An 18,552-nucleotide genomic window follows, 5' to 3' on the forward strand; every position below is an offset into this window, starting at 1 on the left:
ATTGTTCCCTCTATGACACTCTGCTCTACTCCTCTATTACTCCGAACACTCCTCCATGGCAGCTCCCCATGCAATCGCAGAAGTGCAACACTTGCACATTCACAATCTCCCTCCTCACTGTCAAAAGCCCAAACACTCCTTCCAGGCGAAGCAGCACTTTACTTGTACCTAGCCTATTACATTCACAGCTCATAATGCAGTCTCCTTTAATTGTCAAATGCAGACTCCATACTTTGTAGAACACCTTCACTCTGTCACAGAAAAAGAAATTGTTGGAGAAATGCAGCATGTGGGCAGAAAGCAGAGTTAACATTTTAGGTCCAGTAAGCCTTCTTCAAAACTTATAGTAGCTAGGAAAAGATGGTATATATGTTGAAGGTAGGGGCTGATGGGGAGGCAAATGAGTAGAGAGTTTGTTGCTGGAAAAGCACAGGTCAGCTAGCATCCGAGAAGCAGGAAAGTTGACATTTCGGGCCGGAGCCCTTCATCAGGAATGAGGGAGGGGTCCGACTCAAAACGTCGACTTTCCTACTCCTCGGATGCTGCCTGGCCTGCTGTATTTTTCCAGCAACATGTTCTCAGCTCTGATCTCCAGCATCTGCAGACCTCACTGTCTCCCGGGGGGAAAGGAATAGCCCAGGGAGAGAGAAGAGCAGCTACAGTCAAAGCATGGAGAATGGTGAGCTGAAGAGAAAGAAAAGTTGATAACAGGAACCATTAGGAGTCTGTTCGTAGGAATGACCCGATCTGCCAGTTGCTTGCTATTTCAATGAACCACCTTGCTCTCGTGTTAATATGTCTGTCCTGGGCCTTCTGTAATTTTTCAATAAAGCACAATGAAAGCGCAAAGAACAACACTTAATTTTCCACACAATCATGCTTTGTTGGTGTCTTGTTTACTTTGCTCTTGGTAGAGAGGATTCATTCACCTTTAATTTACAACCAATTTACATTATTTTCTCTTTCACCACAATTGACAACTCCTTTGTCCTTTGCACCAGGTCTCTACATCATCTGGCTTAGTTTTCCTCCAATCTATGCCTAAAGTATATAAAATAAATTTTCCAAAACCTTTCAGTTCTGAAGAGGAGTCATACCGAACACGAAACATAAAATTGATTTCTGCTCCACAGATGCTGCCAGACCTGCTGAGTTTCTCCATCATTCTCTATGTTTGATCAATATTTTTCCTACCCTGTCCAAAATCAAATGACGCAATGAAAAACAATTGAGGAAATTTCTCTCCTACTGCAGTAAATGATCAATACTAATCCAGTGTGCCTTCCATGTCCCTTTATATTGACCAGAGTGTTTGTTCCTCATTGCTGACTGATGATCAACGACATAGAGGGTGTGTATAGATTTGAGAAGTTCAGCCATGACAGTGCTTGTGACAAGTGTACTCTGGATCAAAATCATCAAATATCTATTATTACATGGGCAAAGTGGTTTATGTAAGGAAGGAAGATGCATGGAAAGTGTGGCAAAGAAGTTAAGATGGTCTCCTTATAGGATCCTGGAATTACAGGATTATTCCACCACCACTATTCTTTCTGACTTATCCCTCAGGTTCAACTAGATTTGTTTAAGGTTGGTTAGAAATTTTCAGGTGGGAGAGATTACGGTGAGGTTGAACAGAATTGATTTTTGCAAGGCAGTTTTAAAGGGGGGCTCACATGAATTGGTCTCATCATGGTTCCAAAATGCAAATTTTCATGTACATTCTGAGTAAGATCAACCAAAGTTGCTTGTTCCTATAATGCAGAAAGGGAAATATCAACAACAGTAATCCTTTTGCACTTGAAAACCTAAAGTCCCTATCCACAATTTAATTCAGATGGCTAGCACACGATGATTAAGACTAGATGTGTATAAGGCAGAAGAGAGGAGGTTATGTAACATTTATAGATGAGGAGAGATGACAGTAGGCCCATGTGGAGCATACATGGCCTAGTTGGGCTAAATGGTCTATTTCTGTTTTGTATATCATATGTCTGTCTGCTCCAATTCATTTCCAAGAATTGGGCCATGGACTTCTATTTAATTGGTTCATGCTTACAGGCAAAGTATTGCAGTGACTTTTGCAGGACAGCAAGCCAGGAAACTTTCCAGCACTTCCTATCTGCAAAACATATTAAGATGAATTTGCAGACTGACAATGAACCTGCTTGGCTATGCTAGAACAGCCAACAAGTCTTGGTATGTGACTTGAATTTGGTAGTCCGACCCAGAGGAAGTTACACTACCTCTGTGCCACAAAACCTCATCTCCTGTACTCCTCTGCAATAAAAAAGTACTGCCTGCACTTCAATCTTTTGCCTATTTTAGTAAATTCTTTTAATATTTTAGCTTCTCAACTGAGCACTGACCATCAGAGAAACAGTTTAAAACAGCTTTCACTTTAGTACCATAGCTTCAACTTCCACACAGAATAAAACACATTCACTCAATCATTGTATCTGTCCTGTTATTAATTCAGCTCCCTCAGAAGGGTCAGATTTAACAAGTCTTTTCAGCTGGTCCTGTCAAACGTAACCAACAATTACATGAGCCAAAAATATTTAAAACATTAACCAATAGAAACACATTCCAATCTGGATCATTCCCACACCCAATGAAAGATGCACATGTCTCAGTGAACATGGAGTACTTCCCTCTCCTCAAATTCAAAACAAGAGCAGCAAAAGTGCTCACTTTCCATGAATAACTATTTGTGGAAGTATCTGGTCAAAATGTGTTTAAACTATGATGCAATAATTTGAAGATTTAAGTAGGATAAAGTTTTTAATCTCAAAATAATTGACAGTAATTGGGAAGTCGACAGCTAAAGGATTGAAATTATAATTACCTTCCTTAATCCTATACAGTAACAATTTAGCTTTTAGTCAAACCTTTTAGGTTAAAAGGATAGAACATTAAATGGGCAATTTGCTAGTATACTTATCACATCTGATACCTTTGTGACACAGAAAGAAAAGTTGGAAAACAAACATAAAAAACCCACTTTCAAGTATTTCCTGAAACTTGGTCACAATTCCCATTGGGCTCTAACTCAAAAATGCAATTGCTTGCACGTGTACAATGAAAACTGCAGGTTTGGCAAATCTAGCATCAGAATCCCCACTGAATTATTCAAGTTAAAAAAACTAATAACATATACATCAAAAACAACATTGTACATAAAGGCTAACTGAAATTATTCTTTGAAAACTTAGAAAAGTAACAATTGCAAATTTCAAAGGTTTATAAAACATGAAAGCACAGAGACCATTTAACCCAACACGCCTTACCCTTTCTCCGTAACCCTGAAAATTATTTCGCTGCAAGTACTTACTCAATGCCCTTTTGAAAGTTCACTTTTACATGGCTTTCACGACACTTTCAGGAAATGCATCGCCGACCATAAAAACTAACTGCATAAAATAAATATGCCTCACCTTATCTCTGGTCTCTTGCCTAAAATCAGAGCGGTTATAGACCTTTATAGCACTGGAAAATGTTTCTCCATATTTATCTATCTGAACCCTTTATGACCTTCAATACCTGTATTAAATGTTAAAATTGAAAAGAGAACTGTGGTAACGAGAATGAGGTCAACCAGGTGGATCTTATACAGTATGAGTTCCCTGACTGGGGCTGTTAACCTGGTCCAATCAGAAAGTCCTGGCTGACAGATGAAAACAGGTGTTTAAGGGTTCTGCTCAGTCTAGGAGCAGCTCTGAACTAGCTGGGTCAGTGTCATGTGTTATGAATAAAGGGTGACTTGGTGATAGGATATCGGCCTTAGAGTTGTTTCAAGAATAACTCTCTACATACTGAAATCCCTCCTCCCTCATTCCTCTGCACTCCAAGATCTTGACTATTTTTTGAAAGGGTGATGCCCAAAACTATACACAATGCTCCAGCTTTTCTTGATGCATTGAAGGGCACAATATCTGACCTAGTGTGGTGGTAGGCTACCATGGTCAGCCAACAGGCAGCAACAACAAAATCAACCCACAACGATATTTGTTGGTTTAACACGAAATACTTGTGGCAGAACCTGCCAATTAAGAATTAACCCTCTCAACCACAACCAATAAACAGGCCATTTGAAGACAACCATTTGTAATGGATTTATTCACTGAATGCCGATAATCATTTTCAAATGGGAGGAGACCAACCAACCCAAGTTGGAGATGAAGAAGCAATTCATAAATGTTTAGAATTACTTTCTTGCTATTGTACTCTCGACTGCCATTTGTAAAGCCAAGAATTTGGAGTCTGGAAAAAGCAACTCCTTTTACTATACTTTACTCGTGGAGCATGGACAGCAATAACCACTAAAACAGGGAATGACAAGTTGCTCATTGCAGTAACACCTGTTTCACAAACCCACTGTATGAATTACCACTTTCAAAACATAAGCATAAGGTCAAAACAATTGGAGGAAAAACCAGGAGACAAAGGCATTTCCTTCATGCTCAGAGAAAATGAGCCAAATAATTTGTCATTATTACAAAATACAGGTAATGCATATGATGCAATTATACTACTGTATCCAAGTGTTCCAACAAAGCCAAGTACTTGAAGCTCTAAAGAAGAGTCACTGAACCTGAAATGTTAACTCTGCTTTCTCTCCACACATACTGCCATTTCTCCAGAAATGTCTGGAGGTTCTCTCAGATTTCCAACATCTGGAGTTCTTTGTTTTTCTTATAATAAAGGCTACTGTCCACGCCCAAAACCCCCAACAAAGTCATTTTTGTAGTAAGTCCCCCCAAGGGGGACTTTTCTTTGTTTCTTCCTAAAATACCTCACTATAGTCAAACGTGTCTGTCAGAACATAGACTGAATACTGACATGAGGTCAAAAGAGACTATTATACAATTTCCTCTCTTTTCCATATCAAACAAGCAAAAAGACTGTTGGCAGAGCACCAAGAAAAAGTGAGCATAAACATAAGCAAACAGAAAATTGGTTCAAAGCAGTGCAGGGTGTGAAACTTGGAATCAGAACAAGTTCTCTGTGCTTCACTCTGTAGCACATACAAATAATCACAGATACAAAACAGCCTTTGTCACTAAAAGTAGATCCAAAATCCTAGAAAAGGAACAAGATCCTAGGACAGAGGTGTCTAGGTAAAATGAGAGAAGTCGTCCTTCGGTAACATTTTATCCAACTATCAATAGCTTGTGCTTCAATGTTTTACTTGAATTGGTCAAGGTCTGTTTTATTACTGAGTTGTGTAGTACTGTAAGGGACGGTAAGGTGAAACCCTGAAGAAAATTTTAAAAGGTGCAACAATTGCCTTCTGGAAGAAAGGCAGACCTGTGTGAGAACACATTGGAGGGGTATAAACATGCTGATTTGTTTAAAGAAAATTAAATAGTGTCACAGGAAAGTTGAGGATTGATTTGTTAGTGATTAACTGCTGTTAGGTACTGTGTACAAAATGCTGAAAGAAATTATTTTATTTTTATAAAATTATAATCATCTCAATTATAATTTTTAACAAGTTCTGTAAGAATGGAAGAAACAGAAATTCATTTAATATTTATCTCAATCATAAGTGGTAAATTTTACCAGATTCTAATATTTAATTTAGTACACAAGATGGTAGCGAGAAGAAGGAATTTATTAGATTAAATCAAATTATGTAATTATTACTTCATTAAGACACAATAAAGATAGCAGAGCAGGTGAGATGTTGAAGTTATAGAACACAATTCTTCTCTTGGATGCTGATGCGATCCATTTACATCTGTTTGCACTTTGAGCATCTCTGGCTCTGAGTTTACAACCTTAAGGCCAAACTATAGGGGCAACGACACACCAAGAATGAGGAAAGTTACCTGGACACCTTATTTCAGTCACATTCTTTTGGATAGGTTTTTCTCTATTCTCTCAAGGGACACTGGTGTCGCTGACCAGCATTTACTGCCTGTCCCTTGTTGCCCTTGAGAAGATGGTAGCGAGCTGCTTTCTGGAATTGCTGTAGTCCATGCCCTGCAGGAAGATCTAGGATTTTTACCCAGCGTAATGGTGATATATTTCCAAATCAGGATAGTGTATGGTTAGGAGGGATACTTTGTCAGTGGTGTTCCCATTTATCTGCCCTTGTGCTTCTAGATCGAAGTGGTCATGGGTTTGGAAGGTGCTGTCTAAGGATCTCTTGCGAATTATGAAGTCAATCTTGTACATAATACTCACTGCTGTTACTGAGTGGAGGGACTGGAAACTTGTGGATGTGGTGCCAATTGAGTCAGAAGCTTTGACTTGGACAGTATTATGTTGTTGGAGCTGCACCCATCCAGGCAAGTGGGGAGATTTCCATCACAGTCCTGATTTATGCCTTGTAGATAGTGGACAGGCTTTGGCGAGTCAGGTGGTGAGTAACTCACTCCGGTAAAAACAATGACTGCAGATGCTGGAAACCAGATTCTGGATTAGTGGTGCTGGAAGAGCACAGCAGTTCAGGCAGAATCCAAGGAGCAGTAAAATCGACGTTTCGGGCAAAAGCCCTTCATCAGGAATAAAGCTAGAAACATCGATTTTACTGCTCCTTGGATGCTGCCTGAACTGCTGTGCTCTTCCAGCACCACTAATCCAGTAACTCACTTCACTGTTCCTAGCCTCTGACCTGTTCTTGTAGCCACTGTATTTATATTGCGAGTCCAGTTGAGTTTCTGGTCAATGATAAGCCCCAGGATGTTAATAGTGGCAGATTCAGTGGTGATAACATCATTCAATATCATGGGATGGTGATCAGATTGTCTCTTATTGGAGGTGACCATTGCCTGGTTTTGTGACTTTCTTGCCACTTGTCAGCCCAAGCCTGGATATTGAACAGATTTTGTTGCATTTGAACATGGGACTGCTTCAGTATCTGAGTCATAATGGTGTTGAATATTGTGCAATTGTTAGCAAACATCCCCACTTCTGACATCATGATGAAGGAAGATCATTAATGAAGCAGCTGAAGATGGCTGGGCTCAGAAAACTACCTTAAACTCCTGCAGGGTTATACTGGAGCTGAGATGACTGATCGCCAACATCCAGAACCATTTTCCTATGTGCCAGATATGACTCCAACCAACGGAGTATTTGCCCCGATTCCCACTGACTCCCACTTTGCTGAGGCTTTTTGATGCCACATACCGTTGAATGCAGCCTTGATGTCAACGGCTGTCACTCTCACCTCACCTCTGGAATTTAGCTCTCTTGCCCTTTTTTGAACCAAGACTGTAATGAGGTCAGAGCTGAGTGGCCCTGGTGGAACCCAAACTAGGTATCACTGAGCAGGTGCTGCTTTGATTATACTGTTAATGACACCTTCTATCACATTCCTGATGATCGAGAGTAGACTGATGGGGCAGGAATTGCCCAGTTTGGATTTGTCCTGTATTTTGCGTATAGGACATACCCGGGTAATTTTCCGCACTGTCGGACAGATCTTGCAGCTGTACTGGACAGCCAGGCTAGGGGTGTGACAAGTCCTCAATATTGTTGCTGGAATGTTTTCAGGGCCCAAAGCCTTTGCAGTATCCAGTGCCTCCAACTGTTTCTTGATATCAAAATAGATCATCTACTCAGCACTTCTGGTTAAAGATTATTGCAAAAGTTTCAGCCTTATCTTTCACACTGACTGGTCTTCCGATTTGGTTAGTGATCGGGGAAAAGTGAAGCAGGTAAGCATGCAGAGACATCAGGAATATAGGAAACTCAGTCTTGACATTGTCAAACAGCTTTCAAGTTCTTTCAGTTTGCTTTGAAAAGAGTAAGGGCTGCTGGACAGATGAGCTACCTGGCTACGGCATCGAGATATAGGAAGCCATTCCAATGGGAGCAAACAAAAGGAATGTAGTGGTTGTAGGAAACAATACAGTGAGAGGATTTACTGTTCGCTGCAGCGAGTTGCAAGAGTTCAGAAGGCTGTGTTGACGGCCAGGTGCCAGAGCTTTTATATATTTACTCATGGGATGGAAGCGTTGGTAGACAGGCCAGCATTTATTGCCCATTCCCAATTGCTCAGAGCACAGTTAAGAATCAACCACATTGCTGTGAATCTGAAGCCATCTGTAAGCCAGACCAGGTAAGGATGGCAGATCCCTTTCCTTCAAAGGCATGAGGGAAACAGATGAGTTTTGATGACAATTGACATAGGGTTACGAGGTGCCACCAGGCTAGATTTCTATTCCCAATTTTTATTAAATTCATTTTTCACCATCTTCCATCATGGGATTCAGTCTCTTGTTCTCTGAATTCCCACACGAGCTGAGGTTACCATGAAGGTCCTGTCCTCTTAATCTCATCCCTCACCTGAGGCACAGTGACCCTCAGGGTAAACTCACCACTAATTATCTCTCCCCCTAACAGTCCTAAGATCACTTGGGACTACAGTAAAGCGTTTTTATTTAAGAATAAATGGAACTATGGATGGATTGCAGTCAGACTACCAGAATGCTTTTGACAAGGTGTATATAAAGATTATTTGAGAAAATAAAATCTCAATATTTATGGGGTAATGTACTGGCATGAATAGAAGATTGGTTAGTTAAGGAGAGTAGGTATAAGATTTGTATGATTAGATTAGATTAGATTCCCTACAGTGTGGAAACAGGCCTTTCGGCCCAACAAGTCCACACCGATCCTCCGAAGAGCAAGCCACCCAGACCCATTTCCCTCTGACTAATGCACCTAACACTATGGGGCACCTAACACTATGGGCAATTTTAGCACATCTTTGGACTGTGGAAGGAAACCGGAGGAAACCCACGCAGACATGAGGAGAATGTGCAAACTCCACACAGACAGTTGCCCGAGGCGGGTATTGAACCCGGGTCCCTAGCGCTGTGAGGCAGCAGTGCTAAGCAGTGAGCCACCGTGCAGGCCCACCGTGTCATAAGTAGTATGCCACAGGGATCAATGTTGGGAACCCAATTTTCACAATTTATGTAAGTGACTTGGATTAAAGCATGATTGTTAAATTTGCTGAGGACAAAAAAAGAGATAGAAAATTAAACTGTGAAGGCATCAGATGCTTCAAAGGGATATAGATAGCTTTAAAAAGTGGATGAAGATTTAGCAAATTAAGCGAAACATGGGAATGTGTGGAATCGTCCATTTGGTAGGAAGGATAAACATGAATCATATTATCTAAAGAGTGAAAGATTTCAGAGCTCTGAGATGCAAAGGGAACTGGCTGCTCCAGCGCATAGAATGCAAGAGGTAATTACAGCAAATAGTTTGAGAAGCTAATGGAATAGTATCCTTTATTGCAAGGGGAATTGAAAATAAAAGTAAGTAGGTTATGTTTCAGCTATACAGGAAATTATGAGACTACATTTAGAATATAGTCTACAGTATTAGTCTCTTTATACAAGAAAGGATATAAATGTTTGGGAGCAGTGCAGAGAAGGTTCACTAAATTAATAGCTGGAAATGTATAGCTTATGAGGGGCTTGCATCCTCTGCAGTTTAGAAGAGAAGAGGCAACTTGATTGAAACATTTAAGATCCTGAGGTGTCCTCACAGGGTAAATATGGAGATGAAGTGCCCTCGTGCAGGAGAAATAAGAACTTTCATTTAAAAAATCAGGGGTCGCCCATTTAAGGCAGAGATTAGGAGAATTTATTTTGCATGGGTGCACCACCACAGTTAAATTCCTTTCCAAGCCAAGCTTGACTTGGAACTTGACCACAATTCCTGCACTGTTGCTGGGTCCAAACCCTGGAAGTCCCTTCTTAAAGACACTATGGATGTAATTACCCCCATGCACTTTAGAGATTCAAGAAGGAAACTCATCAGTACCTGGAGTAATTAGGATGGTAATAAATGCTGACCTAGCCAACAATGTCCACATCCTATGAACTAATTAAAAGAAATAATGGAGGAAGAGAAAAATGTGCAAGGAAATAGGTAAAAAGCAGGAGATTACCTTGAGGCAATGATCCTCATTTAATGAGGCAGTGCAGACACGACAGGCCAAATGGCCTCCTTCTATACTGTCATAACTTTTGCATTTTGTTTCTGCATAGTTCATCATGTCTTCACATCCTTTCAGAGTGTGGTACCCAAAATTGGGCACAGCTCTCCAGCTGAGGCCAATTCAGTCTTTTAGAGGTCCTCTATGACTTCCTTGTTTTTGTACTCCCTCTTCATAAGTTAGAAGATCTCAGTACCATTTCAATTACTTTCTAAACAGTCTAAAGAGAAAAGGTTTGCTTGGCTTTGGGGAAAAGGCAGGGAACAGGAATAACTCCGGCACAGAACTAACAGGCCAAATAGAATCCTGCTGTGCGGTAAACATTCCATGCTTCTGCAAAAAAGTTCCATTTTTAACCAAATGTTACAGTATAACACACAGCTAAAGCCAATAGCTTTAACTCTTTATCTGAAAGCACTCAGAAAAAATGGATTTGCATCGGTTAGCACTGTTGCCTCACAGCGCCAGAGGCCCGGGTTCAATTCCCGCCTCGTGCAACTGTCTGTGTGGAGTTTGCACATTCTCCCCATGTCTGCGTGGGTTTCCTGCAGGTGCTCCGGTTTCCACCCACAGTCCAAAGATGTGCAGGTTAAGTGAACTGGCCATTGTAAATTGTCTGTAGTGTTAGGTGATGGGGTACATGTAGGGGAATGGTTCTGGGTGGGTTGCTATTCGGAGGGTCAGTGTGGACGTGTTGGGCCAAAGGGCCCGTTTCTGTATTGTACGTAATCTAATAGAGGAAAAGAGATGAACAGCATGGAAACAGACCCTTTGGTCCAACCCGTCCATGCCGACCAGATATCCCAACCTAATCTAGTTCCACCTGCCAGCACCTGCCCCATATCCCTCCAAACCCTTCCTATTCTTATACCCTTCCAAATGCCTCTTAAATGTTGAAATTGTACCAGCCTCTACCACATCCTCTGGCAGCTCATTCCATACACGTACCACCCTCTGCGCGAAAAAGTTGCCCCTTAGGTCTCTTTTATATCTTTCCCCTCTCACCCTAAACCTATGCCCTCTAGTTCTGGACTCTCCCACCCCAGGGAAAAGACTTTGTCTATTTATCCTATCCATGCCCCTCATAATTTTGCAAACTTCTATAAGGTCACCCCTCAGCCTCCGACGTTCCAGGGAATACAGCCCCAGCCTGTTCAGCCTCTCCCTATAGCTCACATCTTTGTAAATCTTTTCTGAACCCTTTCAAGTTTCACAACATCTTTCCGATAGGAAGGAGACCAGAATTGCACAAATATTCCAACAGTGGCCTAACCAATGTCATGTACAGCCGCAACATGACCTCCCAACTCCTGTACTCAATACTCTGACCAATAAAGGAAAGCATACCAAATGCCTTTTTCACTATCCTATCTACCTGCGACTCCACTTTCAAGGAGCTATGAACCTGCACTCCAAGGTCTATTTGTTCAGCAACACTCCCTAGGACCTTACCATTAAGTGTATAAGTCCTGCTAAGATTTGCTTTCCCAAAATGCAGCACCTTGCATTTATCGGAATTAAACTCCATCTGCCACTTCTCAGCCCATTGGCCCATCTGGTCCAGATCCTGTTGTAATCCTGTTGTAATCCTGTTGTAACCCTCTTCGCTGTCTACTACACCTCCAATTTTGGTGTCATCTGAAAATTTACTAACTGTACCTCTTTTGCTCACATCCAAATCATTTATGTAAATGACAACAAGTAGAGGGCCCAGCACCGATTCTTGTGGCACTCCACTGATCACAGGCCTCCAGTCTGAACAACAATCTTCCACAACCACCCTCTGTCTTCTACCTTTGAGCCAGTTCTGTATCCAAATGGCTAGTTCTCCCTGTATTCCATGAGATCTAACCTTGCTAATCAGTCTCCTATGGGGAACCTTGTAGAACTGAAAATGTGTTGCTGGAAAAGCGCAGCAGTTCAGGCAGCATCCAAGGAACAGGAGAATCGACGTTTCGGGCATGAGCCCTTCTTAAGGAATGAGGAAAGTGTGTCCAGTGGGCCAAGATAAAAGGTAGGGAGGAGGGACTTGGGGAGGGGCGTTGGAAATGCGATAGGTGGAAGGAGGTCAAGGTGAGGGTGATAGGCCGGAGTGGGGTGGGGGCGGAGAGGTCAGGAAGAAGATTGCAGGTTAGAAAGGCGGTGCCGAGAGATTTGAACTGAGACAAGGTGGGGAAAGGGGAAATGAGGAAACTGGAGAAATCGGAGTTCATCCCTTGTGGTTGGAGGGTTCCTAGGCAGAAGATGAGGTGCTCTTCCTCCAACCGTCGTGTTGCCATGGTCTGGCGATGGAAGAGTCCAAGGACCTACATATCCTTGGTGGAGTGGGAGGGGAAGTTGAAGTGTTGAGCCACGGGGTGATTGGGTTGGTTGGTCCAGGTGTCCCAGAGGTGTTCTCTGAAACGTTCCACAAGTAGGCGGCCTGTCTCCCCAATATAGAGGAGGCCACATCGGGTGCAGCGGATGCAATAAATGATGTGTGTGGAGGTGCAGGTGAATTTGTGACGGATATGGAAGTATCTCTTGGGGCCTTGGAGGGAAGTAAGGGAGGAGGTGTGGGCGTAAGTTTTGCATTTCTTGCGATTGCAGGGGAAGGTGGCGGGAGTGGAGATTGGGTTGGTGGGGGGGTGTGGACCTGACGAGGGAGTCACAGAGGGAGTGGTCTTTTCGGAACGCAGTTCGGGGAGGGGGAGGGAATATATCCCGGGTGGTGGGTTCCGTTTGGAGGTGGCAGAAATGACGGCAGATGATACACTGTACATGGAGGTTGGTGGGGTGGTAGGTGAGGACCAGTGGGGTTCTGTCCTGGTAGAACCTTGTAGAACGCCTTACTAAAGTCCATATGTGGGCGGCACGGTGGCACAGTGGCTAGCACTGCTGCCTCACAGCGCCGGAAACCCGGGTTCATTTCCCGCCTCAGGCGACTGACTGTGTGGAGTTTGCTCGTTGTCCCCGTGTCTGTGTGGGTTTCCTCCAGGTGCTCCGGTTTCCTCCCACAGTCACAAAGATGTGCAGGTAAGGTGAATTGGCCATGCTAAATTGCCCGTAGTGTTAGGTAAGGGGTAAATGTAGGGATATGGGTGGCTTGCGCTTTGGCGGGTCGGTGTGGACTTGTTGGGCCGAAGGGCCTGTTTCCACACTGTAATGTAATCTAAATATAGATCACATCTACTGCTCTGCCCTCAATCTTCTTTGTTACTTCTTCAAAAAACTCAATCAAGTTTGTGAGACATGATTTCCCACCCATAAAGCCATGTTGACTAGCCCGAATCAGTTCTTTCCCTTTCCAAATACATGTGCATCCTGTCCCTCAGGATGTACCTCCAACAACTTGCCCACCACCGAGGTCAGGCTCACCGGTCTATAGTTCCCTGGCTTGTCCTTACCACCCTCCTTAAACAGTGGCACCACATTTGCCAACCTCCAGTCTTCTGACACCTCACCTGTGACTATCGATGATACAAATACCTCAACAAGAGGCCCAGCAATCACTTCTCTAGCTTTCCACAGCATTCTCGGATACACCTGATCAGGTCCTGGGGATTTATCCACCTTTAACAATTTCAAGACATCCAGCACTTCCTCCTCTGTAATCTGGACATTTTGCAAGGTGTCACCATCTATTTCCCTACAGTCTATATCTTCCATAATAAATACTGATGCAAAATATTCATTTAGTATCTCCCCCATTTTCTGTGGCTCCACACAAAGGCCACCTTGCTAATCTTTGAGGGGCCCTATTCTCTCCCTAGTTACCCTTTTGTCCTTAATATATTTGTAAAAACACTTTGGATTCTCCTTAATTCTATTTGCCAAAGCTATCTCATGTCCCCTTTTTGCCCTCCTGATTTCTCTCAAGTATATTCCTTCTTTCTTTATACTCTTCTCAGGATTCACTAGATCTATCCTGTCTATACCTGACATATGCTTCCTTCTTTTTCTTAACCAAACCCTCAATTTCTTTAGTCATCCAGCAGTCCCTATACCTACAAGCCTTCCCTTTCACCCTGACAGGAATATGCTTTCTCTGGATTCTTGTTATCTCATTTCTGATGGCTTCCTATTTTCCAGCCATCCCTTTACCTGCGAACATCTGCCTCTAATCAGCTTTCAAAAGTTCTTGCCTAATACCGTCAAAATTGGCCTTTCTCCAAGTTAGAACTTCAACTTTTAGATCTGGTCTATCCTTTTCCAATAAGGTGATCATCCCTTTCTTATTTCTCAGTTCCACCCAAATAACTTCCCTGGATGTATTTCCAGGAATAACTTCCCTGGATGTATTTCCAGGAATATCCTCCCTCAGCATAGCCGTAATGCTATCCCTTATCAAAAATGCCACTCCCCCTCCTCTCTTGCCTCCCTTTCTATCCTTCCTGTAGCATTTGTATCCTGGAACATTCAGCTGCCAGTCCTGCCCATTCCTGAGCCATGTTTCCATAATTGCTATGATATCCCAGTCCCATGTTCCTAACCATGCCCTGAGTTAATCTGCCTTCCCTGTTAGGCCCCTTGCATTGAAATAAATGCAGTTTAATTTATTTGTCCTCCCTTGTCCCTGCCTGCTTTGACTGTTTGACTCAGGTCTGTTCTCAACTGTACCCGTCTCAGATTGATCTCTTTCCTCACTATCTCCCTGGGTCCCACCTTACTAGTTTAAATCCTCCCAAGCAGTTCTAGCAAATTTCCCTGCCAGTGTATTAGTCCCCTTCAAATTTAGGTGCAATCCACCCTTCTTGGACAGGTCACTTCTATCCCAAAAGAGATTCCAATGATCCAAAAATGTGAATCCTTCTCCCATACACCAGCTCCTCAGCCATGCATTCATCTGCCCTATCCTCCTATTCCTGCCCTCACCTAATCTAATCATGAAAGTAAGCACCGCGAAACTGAATGAATTTGAGAAAAATGCTGTATAATACCTTACCTTAACATAACAGTGTGCATAGCAGTTGTGCAGCAAGTTATCAGATGGTTGATTAAGGCTGCTGACAGCAGGTACAAGTTGCCCAGCATACATTGGCACAGAATGTTCCAAACTGCCCTTGTCCACTTGTATTCTCAAGGCAGGTAGAGGTCGCAATGGATGAAAATGTGGTGCACTTACATAAGACATGGAGTTCTAGAAGAACAAAATAATTTTTTTTTAAGATAATATTTCAAATAGTGACACATGCAGACCATGAGAGATTATATGCAGTCCTGCTTAAGCTGATCATCAGCCCACGAAGCAGTAAGGTCCTTGTGATTTAGTCCAAAGTTAGGGACCATAAATATGAAAATAACAAATAAGAAGATGGGAGCCAGTAAGAAAGTCAGGAGAAATTTCTTGACTTGGAGAGTCATTCGAATATGGAGCTCATTGCCACAAACACAAGTGGGAAAGCTGATGGGAGATATGCTGATAGGATTATACAGAGGGTGGGAGGATGTTCACATGAAGCGTTAGCCCCTTTACAAATCAGTTGGTCTGTTTCTTTACCGAACATATTATGTAATTCTATGTGAAACTGGTCTCTGTATTCCTAAATTAGCTAAATAATCATTTTACAAAGCTCCTGTTGATGCCTGTCAGAGGAAGTGCACTTGCAGCAAAGACAGCAGTTTGCTGCATGTCTTCACAGTTAAGCAATGAAACACTTCCCGTGTAGACAAAATGAAGTCTACAATATGCAAATCAAGACCCCTCCCCAAATCAACCATCACACTGGAACCATCATGACACCCCTCCCTCCTCATTGGACATGACTGCCCCAGACAGAACACACTCACTCCCTAATCCCACCAGACCCAATTTCTCCCAAGCACCCTAAATGCTGCATCATGTACCTGGCTCCACTTCCACCTTTAACCTGGCACCCTGTCCAGCTGGCATTTACCCAGCTGGTTCCCAAACCAGACTCATCTAATATCCTACCCTTGGAATCCTAACCCTCTTCCCATTTGATACCCTACTAACCTAGTACGATATCACTACTCACCTGGCATGCTACCATGGCACCCTACCACTTGCCCTAGAGCACCCTACGTACATCCCCCCTCGCCCCGCACATGGCACTCTAACATTGTAGGCTGCAGCGGGACAGTTGTAGGCTGTAGCGGGACATTGACAGGATGCAGAGATGGGCTGAGAGGTGGCAGATGGAGTTCTACCTGGATAAATGCGAGGTGATGCATTTTGGAAGGTCGTCTTTGAAAGCTGAGTACAGGATTAAGGATAGGATTCTTGCAGTGTCGAGGAACAGAGGGATCTTGGTGTGCAGGTACATAGATCCCTTACAATGGCCACCCAAGTAGACAGGGTTGTTAAGAAAGCATATGGTGTTTTGGCTTTCATTAACAGGGGGATTGAGTTTAAGAGCAGTGAGATCTTGTCTATAAAACTTTGGTTAGACCACACTTGGAATACTGCATCCAGTTCTGGTCGCCCTATTATAGGAAAGATGTGGATGCTTTGGAGAGGATTCACAGGAGGTTTACCAGGATGCTGCCTCGACTGGAGGGGTTATCTTACAAAGAGAGGTTGACTGAGCTCGGACTTTTTTCATTGGAGAAAAGGAGGAGGAGAGGGGACCTAATTGAGGTATACAAGATAATGAGAGGCATAGATAGAGTCAATAGCCAGAGACTATTTCCCAGGACAGAAATGACACGAGGGGTCATAGTTTTAAACTGGTTGGAGGAAAGTATAGAGGGGATGTCAGAGGCGGGTTCTTTACACAGAGAGTTGAGAGAGCATGGAATGCGTTGCCAGCAGCAGTTGTGGAAGCAAGGTCATTGGGGACATTTAAGAGACCACTGGACGTGCATATGGTCACAGAAATGGGAGGATGCATACATGAGGATCAGTGGTCGGCACAACATCGTGGGCTGAAGGGCCTGTTCTGTGCTGTACTGTTCCATGTTCTATTGCATTTACCTTATGTACTTACAATCTGACAGCAGCTATCAAATCAACACTCAGGACCATGACATTTCAGCATATGGCAATTAAATGCTGTTAAAGGGACACAGTTGGCCTACCTCCAACAGTACTGCACTATAAAAGAACTGACAGAATGGAAGCATGGCTCCGCACTTCTTAAGGAGCCGTCAGAAACATGGAGCTCCCTTATTTCATAAAAAAAGATCGGTCCAAGTGGCAATGAGACTGCCACACCTCTGAAAATCCAATCCATTTTGTTTCAAAGTGATACAGTTCAGTTCAAAACTAGTGGCTTAAATCTAAAAAAGAAAACTACAAAGGTATGAGAGGCAAGTTGGCTGTAATATATTGAGAAACCACATTAAAACGTATCATGGTAGATAACTAAAATCTAGTTTTAAAGAATTAATGCACGCTTGAAAACAAAATATACACTCCTTTGAGGCACAAAAACCAAAAGGACAAAGCAATCTATCCATGGCTAACAAGAATTCCTTTGATCTAATACTACTTATGAATTTACCAAAGTAATAAAACTGGGAATTGGAGCAGTTTAGAAATCAAAAAAGGACGACTAAAACAACTGAGAAGGCAGGAGAAAATGGAAGGTAATATGTAAACCACTAGGAAACAGTAAAAAATGGCTGTAAAATTTTCTATAGGTACAATATATGAAAGGGAAAAGATTACACAAGACAAATGTTGGCCCATTACAGGCACAGAAAGGAGATTATGAAATAAGGAAACGGCAGATAAACTAAGCAAATACGTTTGCACCCACCTTCATGGAGGAACCTACAAAAAAAACCTCCTAGGAATGTAAAAGAACAGACTAGCAAGAATGAAGAACTGAAATAAATTAGTATTTGTTCAAAAAAAAAGTAATACTGGAGAAAGTAATGGAATTGCATCTTGATAAATGGCCTGGACCTGATTAGCTGCATTCCTGAGTGTTGATAGAGGTGCCTGTAGAGGAAAGATCTGGTTGGCGGTCACCTTCCAAAATTCCAGGGATTCAGAAATGGTTCCTGCATATTGGAAGGTAGCAAATATACCCATTATTTAATTTAAGTAGGGAGGGAGAAAACAGGGAATGGGTGGCACAGTGGTTAGCACTACTGCCTGTCAGCGTTAGGGACCGAGATTCAACTCCAGCCTTGGGTGACTGTCTGTGTGGAGTTTGCACATTCTCCCCACATGGGTTTCTACTGGTGCTCCGGCTTCCTTCCACAATCCAAAGATTGCAGGCTAGGTGAAATGACCATAGTAAATGCAGGATTACGGGGATAGGGCAGGAGGCAGGGTCTTAGTGCCTTGCTCTTCGGAGGATCAGAGCAGGCTCAATGCAGGAATTCTATGATTCTATGATAAAGACATATTAGCCTGGCATCAGCAGTGGAAAAATGCTAGAATCTATGAAAAAGAATGTGATTCTGATCACTTGGAAAATAAAGTTTGCTCACCAAGTGTGGACATGGATTTAGAAAAGGGAAATTGTGTATAAAAAACCTGTTGGAATTTTCTGAGTGCACAATTAGGAGGCACCAAACGGAGGCCAAACGGATGAGGAGTATTTGGATTCCAGAAGGCTTTTGATAAATTCCCATAGAAGAAGTTATTAAACAAAACTAGAGCTCATGGTTTTACAGGCAATATATTGACC

At 42.6% G+C, this 18,552-nt stretch overlaps 1 protein-coding gene across 4 annotated transcripts in view; it reads right to left on the reverse strand.

The window, feature by feature from the left end:
• The window catches only part of vps13b (vacuolar protein sorting 13 homolog B), a 977,967-nt gene that overhangs the window by 774,554 nt on the left and 184,861 nt on the right, over positions 1-18,552 (reverse strand). For all 4 annotated transcript variants that reach the window (XR_015757055.1, XM_043687669.2, XM_043687667.2 and 1 more), the window contains exon 15: positions 14,892-15,086. Coding sequence is in view for 3 of the 4 variants with exons in the window: in XM_043687669.2 (XP_043543604.2) it covers positions 14,892-15,086 (195 nt within the window). In the remaining variant the exon portion in view is untranslated. The remainder of the gene's footprint in view (positions 1-14,891; positions 15,087-18,552) is intronic.

The sequence above is a fragment of the Chiloscyllium plagiosum genome, unplaced genomic scaffold (assembly GCF_037043375.1).
Source record: "Chiloscyllium plagiosum isolate Xiang-an unplaced genomic scaffold, Cpla_swu_hap1 HiC_scaffold_4, whole genome shotgun sequence".
Taxonomy (NCBI): domain Eukaryota; kingdom Metazoa; phylum Chordata; class Chondrichthyes; order Orectolobiformes; family Hemiscylliidae; genus Chiloscyllium; species Chiloscyllium plagiosum.